At 53.7% G+C, this 15,389-nt stretch overlaps 1 protein-coding gene across 12 annotated transcripts in view; it reads right to left on the reverse strand.

The window, feature by feature from the left end:
* The window catches only part of CACNA1B (calcium voltage-gated channel subunit alpha1 B), a 248,727-nt gene that overhangs the window by 11,070 nt on the left and 222,268 nt on the right, over positions 1–15,389 (reverse strand). For 8 of the 12 annotated variants that reach the window (XM_063788039.1, XM_063788036.1, XM_063788040.1 and 5 more), the window contains 3 exons: positions 10,981–11,077; positions 7,982–8,090; positions 914–1,021 (listed from right to left, as the gene is read on the reverse strand). In XM_063788039.1, the coding sequence (XP_063644109.1) occupies positions 914–1,021; positions 7,982–8,090; positions 10,981–11,077 (314 nt within the window). The other 4 variants (XR_010148796.1, XM_063788044.1, XM_063788045.1 and 1 more) reach the window with 4 other exon arrangements.

The raw sequence follows: 15,389 nt of genomic DNA on the forward strand, positions 1-15,389 counted from the left end.
GAGGAGTTGGGCACCTCCCCGCGCTCCCTCACGTCTCCCACAAGGAGGAGTTGGGCACCTCCTCGCGCTCCCTCACGTCTCCCACAAGGAGGAGTTGGGCACCTCCTCGCGCTCCCTCACGTCTCCCACAAGGAGGAGTTGGGCACCTCCCCGCGCTCCCTCACGTCTCCCACAAGGAGGAGTTGGGCACCTCCCCGCGCTCCCTCACGTCTCCCACAAGGAGGAGCTGGGCACCTCCTCGCGCTCCCTCACGTCTCCCACAAGGAGGAGTTGGGCACCTCCCCGTGCTCCCTCACGTCTCCCACAAGATGGAGTTGGGCACCTCCCCGTGCTCCCTCACGTCTCCAAGATGGAGTTGGGCACCTCTCCGTGCTCCCTCACCTCTCCAAGATGGAGTTGGGCACCTCCCGGTGCTCCCTCACGTCTCTCACAAGGAGTTGGGCACCTCCCTGCGCTCCCTCACGTCTCCCACGAGATGCAGTTGGGCACCTCCCCATGCTCCCTCACCTCTCCAAGATGGAGTTGGGCACTTCCCCGTGCTCCCTCACGTCTCCCGCAAGATGAAGTTGGGCACCTCCCCACACTCCCTCACGTCTCTCACAAGATGGAGTTGGGCATCTCACCGCACTCCCTCACATCCCTGTGGGATCCCCTCTTGCCTTTCCTCTGGATTTAAAAAAAATAAATTCCACACACCAGGAGCTCAACATAACAAACCCATGCTCATCTCCGCGGCTCCTCTGCCACCCAGGGCTCTCTTGGTTGGAGCTGAGCGCAGACTCATGAGGAGGTGAGCCCACCTCTCCAAGGTGGCCTGCCCTTCATCCCTCACCCTCACCTCCACAGCCCTCCAGCCACTCTGGGTGGGACAGTAAAGGTGGGGGCTGGGGGCATTTCTCACCCTCACACTTACGCTTATGGGGTGGTACCAGCAAGTCCAAAGTCTTCTGGGGCAGATTGGCCCACACAACGGAAATCTCCTTCCTCAACTCCGCGTCACACTGATGCTGCTTTGTCCCAGCTGCACCAGGATGATGGTGGGGAAGGGGAAAAGACAGAGATGTTAGGAGCAGCCCTGCAGCCGCCAATGGGGCAGAGCTGGTGCAGGTGGGGAGATGAATGGTGTAGGCAGAGATGGGGTACAGACGGTGTTGGAAGGAGGGTGCAGTGGGAACAAACGCTGATGCAGAAGCTGCTCACAGCTCTCCCTGCTGCGAGTCTGCCCAGAGGAGGAGGCAGGTGAGCAGGGCAACCACCTCATGTGCACACGTGTGTGTCCGATGTGTGTGCATGCACTGTGTGCATGTGCATGTGTGTGCATGCATGTGCACTGCACGGTCGTGTGTGCATGGGACGGGCAACGGGGATTTAGGAGGAAGATGGCAGCACCCCAGCCATTCATCTATTCATTCAACAATATTTACCAAAAAACTCTCAAAAACTTCCCTTCTGGAGTTGACAACGCTTTAGTCTACCAATAAAGCAGTAATAAGTAAAAAAAAAAAAAAAAAAAAGTGTACTGGAGAGTGCAAAGTGCCAAGGCAAGGAGAGCAGAGCGGGGAAGGGGAATATCAGCAGGGCTGCGGCTGTGGACAGGACGGCCATCAAAGTCTCCCAAGGAGGCCTGTGTGCCCTGAAGGTAAAAGGAGCCCCCGAGTACACTGGCCCTGCTGTGTCACCCAAAGGGCCAGGGAGGCCTCGGGGCAGGGTGGATGGAGGGGGTGGGCAGGAGGGTTAGGGAAGGCAGTGGAGGGTTTTGAGCAGAGGAATAAAATAATTGGATTCACCTTTCTTAAACATCAGGTTTATTAAGGTACAATTCACATGCAGTGAGAGTCACCCTTTTTCATTTCCTATGAACTTTGGTGAATTCATACACCCATGTACCTAGCACCACCGTCAAGGTATGCAACAGCTGCATCACTCCCAAATTCCTCTGTGCCCCCTTGAGTCAACCCCTAGTCCTATTGGCAGCCTCTGCCACCACTGATGTGTTTTGGGTCCCTATAGTTTTGCTCCAGAATGTCACGCCAATGGCATCATACAGCACACTGGCCTTTGAATCTGGCTTCTTTCACACAGTGTGGTGCATGTGAGAGTCATACACATTGCCACACGCAACAGTAGCGTGTTTCCTTTTACTCCTGAGTATTCTTTAATTGTATGAATGCACCATTTGTTTATCCATTGCCAATTGATGGACATATGAGTTGTTTACAGTTTGGGGCAATTTTGAATAAAGCTGTAAACATTTGCACATAGATTGTGTGGATGTATGTTTTCATTTCCTAAGTGCAATGGCTGGACCATAGAAGTAACTGCAAACTGTCTAAGGGGCTGCACCATTTTCTTTTCCCACCGGGAACATGTAGAATTCCAGTTGCTCTGACCTCTCAGCACTAAGTATTGTCATTCTGAAAAGCATTTTGGCAACTACAGTAGACTGGAGTGTAATCTCGTTGTGGTTTTTTTTTTTTTAATTCTGGATTTGTCTAATGATTAATGACATCAAGGATTTTTGTATGTGTTTGTTTGCCTTCCATATATCTTCTTTGATGACATTTCTGTTCAAATCTTTTGTCTGTTTTGGTTGGGTTATTTTCTTAGGGAGTTGTGACAGTTCTTCATATATTAGGAATACTAATCCTATAGCAGATATGTGTTTAGCAAATATGTTCTCCAATTTTAGGCTTGTCTTTTCATTCTGGTTTTTTGTTTTGTTTTGAGACAGGGTCTCAATCTGTTGCCCAGGCTGGAGTGCAGTAGTATGATCACAACTCACTGGAACCTCGAACACCTGGGCTCAAGCAATCCTTCCGCCGTAGCCTCCTGAGTAGCTGGGACCACAGGCATGCGCCACCATGCCCAGCTGATTTTTTAAAATTATTTTTTGTAGAGACAGAGCCTCACTTTGTTGTCCAGGCTGGTCTTGAACTCCTGGATTCCAGCAATCTTCCCACCTTTTCTCTCAAAGTTAATCAAAGCTGGGATTGCAGGTACAAGCCACTGCACTTGGCCTCATTTTTAAAAATATCTTTTGTGGTGGGGCACAGTGGCTCACGCCTGTAATTCCAGCACTATGGGAGGCCAAGGCAAGTGGATCATTTGAGGTCAGGAGTTCAAGACCAGCCTGGCCAACATGGTGAAACCCCGTCTCTACTAAAAATACAAAAATTAGTTGTGTGTGTTGAAATGTGCCTGTAATCCCAGCTACTTGGGAGGCTGAGGCAGGGGAATCGTTTGAACCCAGGAGGCAGAGGCTGCAGTGAGCTGAGATTGCACCACTGCACTGCAGCCTGGGCAACAGAGCAAGACTCTGTCTCAAATATATATATATATATATGTATATATATCATATAGCAGAAGTTTTGCTGTAGTTCAATTTATCGATTTTTTCCATTTGAGATGGAATCTCGGTCTGTCACCAAGGCTGGAGTACAGTGGCATTATCTTGGCTCACTGCAACCTCCGACTCCCAGGTTCAAGCAATTTTCCTGCCTCAGCCTCCCAGGGACTACAGGTGCACACCAGCAGGCCCAGCTTTTTTTAGTAGGGATGGGTTTCACCATGTTGGCCAAGTTGGTCTCAAACTCATGACCTCAGGTGATCCGCCTGCTTTGGCCTCCCAAAGTGTTGGAATTACAGGCGTGAGCCACCAACACCTGGCCTTGTGTTTTCTATACAGGTTTCATAATTTTAGATTTTACATTTCTGTCCACAATCCATTTCAAGTTATTTTTTGTACAGGGTAAAAGGTATGTGCTATGGATCAAGCTGTCCCCAACTCCAGTCTACATGTAGAAGCCCTAAGCCCCAGATGTGACTGTATTTGGTGACAGGGCCTGTAAGGAGGTGATCAGTTCAAGGAGTTCCTGTGGGGCCCTGATCCACAGAATCAGTGGTCTCATAGGAGACACCTGGAAATCCACTTGCTCTTTTTCTCTCCCTGCACACACAGAGCAAAGTCTGTTTGAGGACACAGCAGGACCATGGCTGTTTACCAGCCAAGAGAAGAGGCCTAAGAGTGACACCCACCTCACAAACACAAACTCTTGGACTTCTGGCTTCCAGAACTGTGAGAAATACATTTCTTTTGTCTAAGCTGCGGCATTTTCTTGTGGCAGCCCGAGCAAGCTAAAACAGCATGTCAAGAATGTCTCTTTTTGTATAGGATTGTCTAAATTTCTCCAGCATCATTTGTAGAAAAGATGATCTTTTCTCCATTAATTGCCTTTCCAAGTTTGTTAAAAATCAATTGACCGTATAAGTGAGTCTATGATACATGATTGATGAAGCTTTCCTTAATTCCTACTTTATGTAAAATTTTAAAAATCATGAATGGATGTTGAATTTTGTCAAATGCTTTTTCTGTATCTATTGAGATAATCATATACTTTTCCTTCTTTGATACAGTAAACTGGATTTTCAAACACTGAACCTAACTTATCCTGGGGTAAACCCCACTTGTGTCATCATATATTATCTTTTAAAATATATTCAGTTTGGCCGGGTGCGGTGGCTCACGCCTGTAATCCCAGCACTTTGGGAGGAGGCTGAGACGGGCGGATCACGAGGTCAGGAGATGGAGACCATCCTGGCTAACACGGTGAAACCCTGTCTCTACTAAAAATACAAAAAAGTTAGCCAGGCATGGTGGCGTGCACCTGTAGTCCCAGCTACTCGGGAGGCTGAGGCAGGAGAATGGCATGAACCCAGGAGGCAGAGCTTTTAGTGAGCCGAGATCGCGCCACTGCACTCCAGCCTGGGCAACAGAGTGAGACTCTGTCTCAAAAAAAAAAAAAAAAATTCAGTTTGCTGAAAGATTATGTTGAAGATTTTAAAAAATCTATGTTTATAAGGGATATTCGTCTGTAGTTTTCTTTTCTGGTCATGTCTTTGTCTAGTTTTGGTATCAGAGCAAAGCTGGCCTCTAAAAATAAAATAAGTTGGAAAATATTCCCTTTTTCCACTTTTTGGAAGAGTCTATACAGAATTGGCATTATTTCTTCCTTACACAGTTGGTAGACTTCAATAAAGAAGCCATTTGGACCTGGGATTGTCTTTCTTGGAAGGTTTTTCCACTCTAAACTTAATTTATTTAATATATATGGTATTATGAAGCTTTTGCTTTTTTTTTTTTTTTTTTGAGATGGGGTTTCACTCTGTTGCCCAGGCTATAGTGCAGTGGCACCATCACAGCTCATTCCTCCTACCTCAGCCTCCCCAAGCAGCTGGGAGCACAGGCGTTCACCACCACATTCAGCTAATTTTTTAATATTTTGTAGAGCCAGGGGCTCCCCTGTGTTGCCCAGACTGGTCTCAAACTCCTGAGCTCAAGTGATCCTCCTCCCTCAACCTCAAAAACTGCTGGGATTACAGGCATAAGCCAGGGCACCTGGCCTGGTTATCTCTTTTTTTTTTTTTTTTTTTTTTGTCCTCTGGTGTTGAAACTGAAGGTTATCTATTCTTTTTTTTTTTTTTTTTTTTTTTTTGAGACAGAGTCTCGCTCTGTCACCCAGACTGGAGTGCAGTGGCGCAATCTCGGCTCACTGCAAGCTCTGCCTCCCGGGTTCACGCCATTCTCCTGCCTCAGCCTCCCGAGTAGCTGGGACTATAGGCACCCGCCACCACGCCCGGCTAATTTTTTGTATTTTTAGTAGAGACGGGGTTTCACTGTGTGAGCCAGGATGGTCTCCGTCTCCTGACCTCGTGATCGGCCTGCCTCAGCCTCCCAAAGTGTTGGGATTACAGGCGTGAGCCACCGGGGGCGCCTGGCCTTTTTTTTTTTTTTTTTAGAGATGGGGTCTCGCTGTGTCGCCCAGGCTGGAGTGTAGTGGCACGATCTCGGCTCACTGCAACTTCCTCCTCCCAAGTTCAAGCGATTCTCTTACCTCAGCCTCCCGTGTAGCCGAGACTACAGGCACACATCGCCACACCTGGCTAATTTTTTGTATTTTAGTAGAGACGGGGTTTCACTGTATTGTCCAGGCTGGTCTTGAACTTCTGAGCTCAGGCAATCTGCCTGCCTTGGCCTCCCAAAGTGCTAGGACTACAGACGCGAGCCACTGCGCCCGGCCATTAGTCTTTTTTTTTAACCTGATCACTCTGGCTGTTGTGTTGAAGGCAGACAGAAGGGGCCAAGGGCAGAAGTGGATGAATTAGAAGCTGCTGCAGCAACAGCTGAGAGCCAGAGGAGGCGGCAATGGGGGAAGGGAGAGGAGTGGCCACATTTTGGATATATTTTAAAGACAGAGTCAAGAAAATATGAAAGAGAAGGCAGGAATCAGAAATGGGATAAGGAAGGAGGAGAAAAGGATGATCCTCAGCCTGTGCAACACAGTGAACCCCCATCTCTAAAAAATATACAAAAACTAGTAGGGAGGAGTGGTGCCTGCAATCCCAGCACTTTGGGAGGCCAAGGCAGGAGGATCACTTGAGCCTGGGAGGTGGAGGCTGCAGTGAGCCGTGACTGCACCACTGCACTCCAGCCTGGGTGACACAGTGAGACCCTATCATAAATAAATAAATAAATAAATAAAATAAGATGACTTCTAAGGTTTCGGCTTAAGCATTGACTGAGATAGGGAAGGCTGTGGGGGAAAATTTGAAGTTCAGGAGAGAAGTCAGGGCTAAAAATACAAAATTGGATTCATGTTATCTAAAGCCATGGGAATAGGTGAGATGATAAAGGAGTGAGTGTAGAGAGAACATTCCATGGCACAAAGGCACACCCAAAGTTTGTGGGATCAGAGAAACAGATAAAAAAGGTTCAAAGAGAAGAAAATGCAAATGGAGAAACGGCCATGAGCTGGGGATGTGCCTCAGCCTTTGAGTCGAGCAACGTGGAGGCCTGGAGACCCCAAGGGCAGCTCTGGTGAAGCTGGGAAGAGCCCCCAGCATGTGGGAAAGGGAAATCAGAGACAACCTCTCAAGAGCAGGGCATTAGAAAGGAGAGAATAGGGAAGTCGACAGAGGGGAAGATAACTTTTTTGGTTGTTTTCGAGACGGAGTCTTGCTCTGTCACCAGGCTGGAGTGCCGTGGTACAATCTCAGCTCACTGCAACCTCCGCCTCCCAGGTTCAAGCCTGCCTCAGCCTCCTGAATAGCTAGGAATACAGGCACGTGCCACCACCACGCCCACCTAATTTTTGTATTTTTAGTAGAGACGGGGTTTCACCATGTTGACCAGGATGGTGTCCATCTCCTGACCTCGTGATCCGCCCACCTTGGCCTCCCAAAGTGCTGGGATTACAGGCATGAGCCACCGCGCCCAGCGGAGAACTTTTTAAAGATGGAGGAAATAATCGGGTGTTTATATGCTGACACAAATAATCCAGTAGACAGAAAAACTGGCAGGGCAAGAAACAGTATGGCATTGCCACTATGGCATCCTTGGGGAGACGTAAGTGGGGCTTGGTGCACAAAGCAGGAGATGGGGCAGACGCAGGGGGGTGGGGGTGGGGCAGGGCCCTCTGGGGCTGTAATCTCCTCTGTGGTGGGGAAGGTGCACGTGGGGAAGAACACACTCTGTAGTGTGTTGCCCTCCTTCTCTCCTTGCTTTGGCATCGCTCTGTGGTTCTGTCCATCAGATCAGGGAAAGACCGGATGGGCTCACTATGGGAGGGGGCCAAGGGCATGCAGGCTCGTCCCCAGGGAGGGCGCTGGCTGTGGTGAGGCTTGACCAGGCTGTGTCCTGGTTCCACCACCAGCTGGCTCTGAATTACCTGGGCAATTTATGAAATCTCACCATGCCTCAGTTTCCTTACCTGAAAATGGGATCATTGCAGTGCTAATGTGCAGACGGTCACCAGGCGAAAAAGCCAGTGCCCCAGGGTGGGCATCCTGTGCAGCTGTCCTCAGACCCCTCCAGACACAGCTGGCCCCTCACCCTCCTCCCTGCGTGTCCTCCTGGGACTGACACTGAGGGCGGAGGTGCACATCCCTGGGTCCAGGGCCCTCCTTCCGAGGCTGCCTTGCTCACCTGGGGCCAGCTTGATCTCCAGTGCCGTCCGGATGAGGGCCATCAGCGTGGACGTGAAGTGAACAGTCATGTCCTCGTTGGAGATGGGCATGTTCATGCGAACCAGGCGCTAGGGACAAGCAGGGCCAGTCAGGGCCAGGCCTGCTGGGGTCACCCCCCACCCCAAGACTACGCAATGATGGGGTCCCTGGAGGCTGGGCTGGGCATCCCAGTGGTGGTGCCTGCAGGTGCCTAGGCCTGAGTGAGGTGGGGCGGGTGGGAGTTTTGCCAGCATTCACACTCTCCCCTGGACTCCCCGCCCCACAAATCTAGCTGAGGACCCTCCTGGCTGCAGAAAAGTAGAACTCCAGGTAAAGACTGGAGCCTTGATCCCTCTGAAAGCACAGCCACCTCCTCACCCTGAGGGACCCCTGCCTGTGGCTGAATGTAGGAGTGTAGCCTTGGCTGGGGAGGAGGAGCAGCAGCCACAGACAGAAGAGGTCCCTGTGCTCATTGCTCTGCCCACCCCCATCTTCTCCTCCCACCACTTCGATCATCTGGACAAGGAGTAGGTGGTCCAGGGTGCCTCTCTGGGGCCCAGCTCCCAGTGGGGGCCTCTACAGGTGACATCCTGGTTTTAGCTCAGGTCCAGTGAGGCTTCTGCCTCTCACCACCCAGCATGAGGCCTGGGAGAGATGCTCGATGTCACTAAAAGGCAGAGCCCATCTCTGTGCAAGGCAGCTCCTGCTGCTGGAAGGACAGGAACAGATGGGACTGCCCAGGGCTGCAGGCTGAGGCTGCTACACTTCAGAGTGGGCTGGGGCAGTGTCCTGCAGCTCTGCTCCGTCTCCCTCTCAGGTGGACAGCCTGTTGCCAGTTTTCAGGGACAGAACAGCTGGAGACGAGCTCGTGTCTGCACCACAGTCCTCTGGCCCCAGCCAGTGCTGCCCAGAGACCCAGGCTCTAAGAACTGAAGAGGCCTCAAGAAGGAAATGCATCTCAAGTGTCCTGGAATATTTTCAGCGTGGGGAGCAAGGAGCTGGCCAAGTGGAGCCCCAGGAGCACTGTCCAGCTAGAGACAGGAGCTCCTCCCCAGGGTCTGCCTGTCCTTGCCCAAGCCTGCAACCTGTGGCAGAGCAGCCCCTTCTCTAGGGAGGGCCATACAGCCCTGCCCCTAGCATCATGGCCCCAAATCCAGAGTCCTCAGCCTAACAGCTAGTGGGGTGTGGATGCAAGCCAGGCTGGAGACATGAGCCTGACTCTGGCCCCGAATGCTGGCAAAGCCCCACTTGCCACGTCCAGTCCTAGTCCCAGGGCTTTGCACAGCATGTGTGTGCAGCACAACAGGAGTAAACTGCTTCCCAGAGAATGGCATCCCTGCAGACCAGCATGAATGGCGGTGTGAGAGGCCAAGGAATTCCTCTCCCAGAGGGCAGGCGTTGGGGGGCGTTGGGGATAGCAGTGAGGGCAGAGCAGGCAGGTGATTTCCAAGAAGGAAGAGCTCTGCCCAGGGCACTGGAGGGCTGCCCTCCCCAGGGGTGCCATCAGCCCACTCCAGGCCCCAAAGGGCCAAGAATCTCAGGAAGAAGCCAAGAGGCAAGGCCAGGGCAAACAAACAGGTGTCTCTGCCCTGGGCCCTCCAGGGTGCAGTGCTCTGGGCATCTCCTGAGCCCTCCTCAGCTCATCTGGCCCTTCTGCCCCCACCCTGAGGCCTCCCTTGGTCTCTCCATGCCCAGAACCTTGGAGTCAGCCAGCACAGCTGGGTGGGGCTCCAAAGGCTGCTCCGTCATGGCCCTGCCTGCTCGCCCCGGCGCCAAGTGTGGACAGAGCTCTCCTTCCTGGGGACAAAGCTACAGCCTTGCATGCAGAACCCCCAGGCAGGCACAATGCAGGGGCAGGGCAGGGGCTGAGGATGGCTTGGAGGAGCCACTTGGCTCCCACAGGCTGCACTGAGTCGGGTGACAAAGACCTAGAGTCAGGGCACAGAGACAGTGTGGACAACAGCTGTCCACAGCACCAGAGATGAAAGCTCTGGCAGGAAGCTTCCTCAGACAGACTCAGGAAAGTCTTCCTCAGGGAGGATCAGGAAAGCTCTAGGCACGTGCTGGCTGAACCACAGGCCGTTTGCCGGAGAGCAGTGGGGGCCTCAGGAGGGCTCTTGAGTAGGTGGGTTGGGGCTGGGGGAACGAAGGTGCTTACACATGGAGGGTATGAGGTGGGACTGGGGACAGCTGGGCAGATGGAACAGTTTTAGGGCTGGGCCATGTGACCTGCTTGCCCACCCAGGAGGGAGGCCTGGAGGCATCCCTCGATTTACCCCCTTCTTGGCAACTCAGCATCCCATGACTCCTGGGCCCCGAGGCCATCCCCATCCTCCAGCAGCCCTCTGAGGCCCCAGGAATAATAGCAAGATGCCTCTCCCCAGCACCCCTTTCCTTCTCAATGCCACAGTGCCTCTTCCCCACCATGGAGCCTAGAAAGTCCCTGGAGACTGCAGCCTGGGCCCAGGGAGCCTCTGCACTTGCTGAGCTGGGGAGGGGGTTGTACAGAAGCACCAGAGGCCCTGCAGGCCCCACTTGCCCCCAGGGCCAGACCCAGAGGGCTGGACAGCTCCATCCATACCAGGGGCTTAGGGCTTTGTTCTGAGCCCAGAACAAAAACAATCTCTGTCAAACAAGTGGTCTGTCCCCTCATTCCTAGGAAAGGAAGGGAGGGAGAAAAGGCAGGGAGGAGGGTCTAGTTCTGTCTTCCTGAGCCTCCAGGGGGCTCTCAAAGGGGGCAGCTCAGGTTGTGGGGACAAGAGGCCAGTGAGACATCATGGTGGCCACATCCCTCTGTCTGGGAAGGAAGCTGGGATGGGGCTGAAGAGAAAGACACAGTGAGGCGGCCGGGGGCGCACAGCAGAGCGGCAGACAGACAGCCGGGCACCCTGAAAGGGAGAGGAGCTGGGAGAGCCAGCAAGCACCCCTCAGCAAGCACACACAGCCTCCTGGGGGGCGGGTTGCAGGGTCAGGGTCTACCTTGTAAGCAACTCGAGCAGGGCATTTCTTCCCCAGCCCCAGAGGCGGGGACATGTGTTTCAGCATCTCAAACATGTCATTGTAACTGATGCGCCCACTGGAAACCCGTCCCAGCGAGGCCAGGGCACAGTGGGGTGGTCCACAGGAGGAGCGGCAGCAGGAGGGGAGCGGGGAGGGGAGCGGGGTGGGGGCAGGGAGGAAGCAGACAAGAAAACAGAGCCAGTTAATCAAAGTGTCGGATTCAAAGCCCAAAATCAAAATAAGTAAAATGAGGGATTTCTCTGCTTGGCTTGACCCCCTCCTGGCCCCCCACCCCCGAGCCTCACCTCCTCACTCCAGCCCCACGCGGGGCAGTGGGCGGGGGTGGCGTCTGAGCTAATGAACATGGAGGGGTGAGGAAGGGCTGCATCGGGGCGGCTTTGGGTTGATAATTTCTGATTTTACTCTTTTAAAAATCACAGTGAATGCCAATCAGAAAAGAGCTGGTCCACCCTGCCAGAAGAGCTGGCAGGCAGGGTCAGGTGGCAGATGAGGCAGTGGCTGAGAACCACGGCAGAGACATCAGCTTTCCTCACGGTCAGATTTGCTTCCAAGTGAAGCTAGAGGCTAAAAAGGTGGAGAAGATCTGAAACAAACCAGAAAACTGAAGAGGGAGCCCTGAAGCTGTACAGCCAAAACCTAACCTTGGGGCAAGTCCTGCTTCAAGCCCAGAGACGCCCGAGGCCAGCCCAGGGCAGGGCTGCTGCTGGGGCTCAGGGCTGGGTGGGAAATGGGAGACTGCGGGAGGGGGTAGGAGCTGGCAGGACATGGCAAGGTGGCCACCTTGCACCAGCTCTGACAGCAAAGGGGCAGGTTGCAGGATCTAGGAACCTAAAGGCTCCGATGACAGAGTCTTCCCAAGTAGAGAGGCCACGAGGCCTGGGGCCTACCTCCAACCCTGGGACACCTGCCTGTGGGCTTGGGGTCCTAGAGACACAGCCAGATTCACGTGGCCCAGGAGAGAAAGGGGACAGCCTCTTCCTGGCAGATGGATCTGCTCTGGGGCCTTGCCCTCCTCCCACGGTTCCAGACCAGGGGCTCCTTGGCTGAGCTGAGCGCATCACTCCAGAGGCAAAGCAGGACGGCTTGTCTTTGGCCCCCACTCTGCCTCTGCCCTTTCCTCCCCCAGGGACTGGAGAGCCACTGGGTTACTGGGCTCTTCCGACCCAGAGGACAGCTGCTCCTGGGAGGCCTGTGCCCGTGCTCCCTTCCTCTGGGGCCCTCGGCCTTTGGCCTGACCATCAGCTCACTCTCAAGAGCTCGGAGGAAAAACCGGGCAAGTCGGCTGCTTCCTTGATGCAGGAGGGACCTAGCCCCCATCTCCCACCCAGCTAGCTGATCCCAGCCAGAAAGCTTTCTGTGCACTCTCAAAAGGCTGCCTGTCCCCAGCCAGCTAGAAGGGTCAGGGGAGATTAGACAGGGAACCAAAGCGTCCAGGAGGCTGGAGTGCGGGGCAGGACAGGAGGAAAGAAAGGTGAGGCGTCGTCATTCCCAAACCAGGCAGGGAGTGTGTGCTGTGTGCGTTTCGGGCAGGGAAGTATGTTGGATGGAGGCTCTGAAGTTGCAAACCTTGTAGGCCAACCTACGAGGGCAGTTCTTCCCTAAGCCAACGGGTGGCGCAATACAACGCAACAAACTGTACATATCCTTATAATGAATCCGGCAACTGGAAAGGAAATGTCACAGGTTATGGCAACAAAGGCAGGATGGAGCCCGACCCTCCCGCCCGCCCAGCCTGTGATGGGAAGACCGACCTCGCGCAGGCGTGGCGGCGGAGGTGAGGGGTGCACTGGACAGGTGGCACCTCGCTGGGGTACTGGGGCTTGGAGCTCCCCGGGAGGTGTGGCAACCCCAGCGAAATTTCCAGAGCCCGATGTGTGCAGGAGCCGCTCCACACAGAACACTGCCCTGCCCCTCCCTCTCGGTCAGCTCTTCCTCTCACTCCCTGAGTGACGATGCTCCCTGGGCCTCCCAGGTCAGCCAAACCCTCTGACGCCTGGCTTTCTCACCACCACAGCAAGGCAGGTCTGCTTCTCTATCACAGCAACCTCAGAGGCCCATACCCATTTGCCTCCTGACTGACCCTGTCTCCCTGAACACTCTGTGTCCTCCCCTGGAAGCCCTGGTCCAGCTAAGGACCTCCTCTCATCGTAGGCTGGCATCCTTGGATCACCACCAATGCTCCTCTCTCCTACAGTGTAGCCCCCTCGGTCCAATCAGCTCCAAATCATGTTGAATTTCCTTCTGTAAAAGGGAAGAAACAGGAAGCCCCACCTCGGCCTCACCAAAGATGTTTGCTAAGGTTGTTGCAGCCAAGGGACCACCACGGGGGGCTGGACACACGTGAGACCTCCCACCCTCCCCAACTGTCCCTGCCCATCAAGCCCAGGTGAAAAGTGTGGGCCTGACACCATCACTCCTCGATTCAAGGACTGTACCCACTGTCTATAAAGCAAAATCAAAGCGACTTGTTTAACCAATTTCAATGCCTTTCTCAAATGGTCTCAGCCTTCCTTGCAGCCCCTCTGCAATGCACTCTCCTCTCCAGCCTGACAGAAGCCACCTGGCCTCCCTCTTCCCTCTGCCCCACCTCCCATCCCCAGCTCAATCCATCCTATTTCTCTAGTGCTCAATCCTTCCTATTCCCTTAAGTTCAGCTCAAATGGCACCTCCTCTCATTCTTCAGGCCGGACATGGCCTCTCCTTCCTCAGAAATGCCCTGGCCTTGAGCTACAGTCACCATGTGGTCTCACTGCCAAGCCTGGCTGAGTGTTCTGACAGCATGTGCCTGTTTCACCTTTGGGCCCCTGCCCCAGCACATGGCAGATGCCCAGGAGATGTTATTAGACAGATGGGTGGACACAGAAATGAGCAGCCAGATTGCTGCAAGAAGTGTGACTGCAATTCTCCTCTCAAGTCGCCAGGCTTCACACCACAGGGTTGAAGCAACAACAATACGAAGGTTGGGAAAAGCAGCACCAGGGTGAACAGTTTCGTGCCTTCAGAATCCACCCACACAGGCACATGCGCACCACAGGCACGTGTACACCACAGACATGTGCACACCCACAGGCACACACATGCACACCCACAGGCACACACATGCACACCCACACAGGCACATGCGCACCACAGGCACACACACACAAAGGCACATGCACACACAGGCACGTGCACACCACACGCACACACAGGCATGTGCACATCCACAGGCACACACACGCACACAAAGACGTGCACACCACAGACACACACGCACACACAGGCACACGCGCACCACAGGCACACACACAAAGGCACATGCACACACAGGCACATGCACACCACACGCACACAAAGACGTGCACACCACAGACACGCACACACAGGCACATGCGCACCACAGGCACGTGCACACCCACAGGCACACACAGGCACATGTGCACCACGGGCACGTGTACACCACAGACGTGCACACCCACAGGCACACACAGGCACGTGCACACCACAGGCATGTGCATACCACAGGCACATGTACACCACAGACACACACGCACACACAGGCACATGCGCACCACAGGCATGTGCACACCCACAGGCACACACAGGAACATGCGCACCACAGGCACGTGCACACCCACAGGCACACACAGGCACATGCGCACCACGGTGGCACACACACAAAGGCACATGCACACACAGGCACGTGCACACCAGACACGTGCACACCACAGGCACACACAGGCGTGTGCACATCCACAGGCACACACACGCACACATGGGCATATGCACACACACAGGTGCACATGCCATTCATACACACATCCACATACAACCACACAGGCATGCACGCACATTCAGTTCACTTGCACACATATACACACAGGCACACATATATACAATATGTGCACACCCAAACGTCAACATGCACACACGTGTGTGCCTTGTGCATGCACATGTGCACGAAACACACATGTAGACATCTGTGTGCATGCATGCACAACACACATGTACACATGCACAGAGTGCGCATGTGGTCACACTGTGCAAACACGCATACAACACAGCCATGTACATGCACACATGTCCTGTTTGTGCACACATGCACAGTCACACATGTGCACACACAACTCAGGAAATCTCATAAAATTTTGTTGTTGTTTCAAAGTTTCTCCCAAAGAATGAGGAGCCATAGAGTGGTCCCCTGGGAAATGACTACATCACTGCGTTTGTCACAGAGGCTACCAAAAAGGCTCAAGGTGCCCTGTGCTCTGCTCAGGACGCAGGATCCAGGCCCAATCTGCTCAGCTGCCTCTGCTGGGCCCCTCAGCCTGTCCTGGCCATCTTGGGCTACGTAGGGTGAGCCCAGGCTGCTCATGGGGGCAGAATCA

The sequence above is a fragment of the Pan troglodytes genome, chromosome 11 (assembly GCF_028858775.2).
Source record: "Pan troglodytes isolate AG18354 chromosome 11, NHGRI_mPanTro3-v2.0_pri, whole genome shotgun sequence".
Taxonomy (NCBI): domain Eukaryota; kingdom Metazoa; phylum Chordata; class Mammalia; order Primates; family Hominidae; genus Pan; species Pan troglodytes.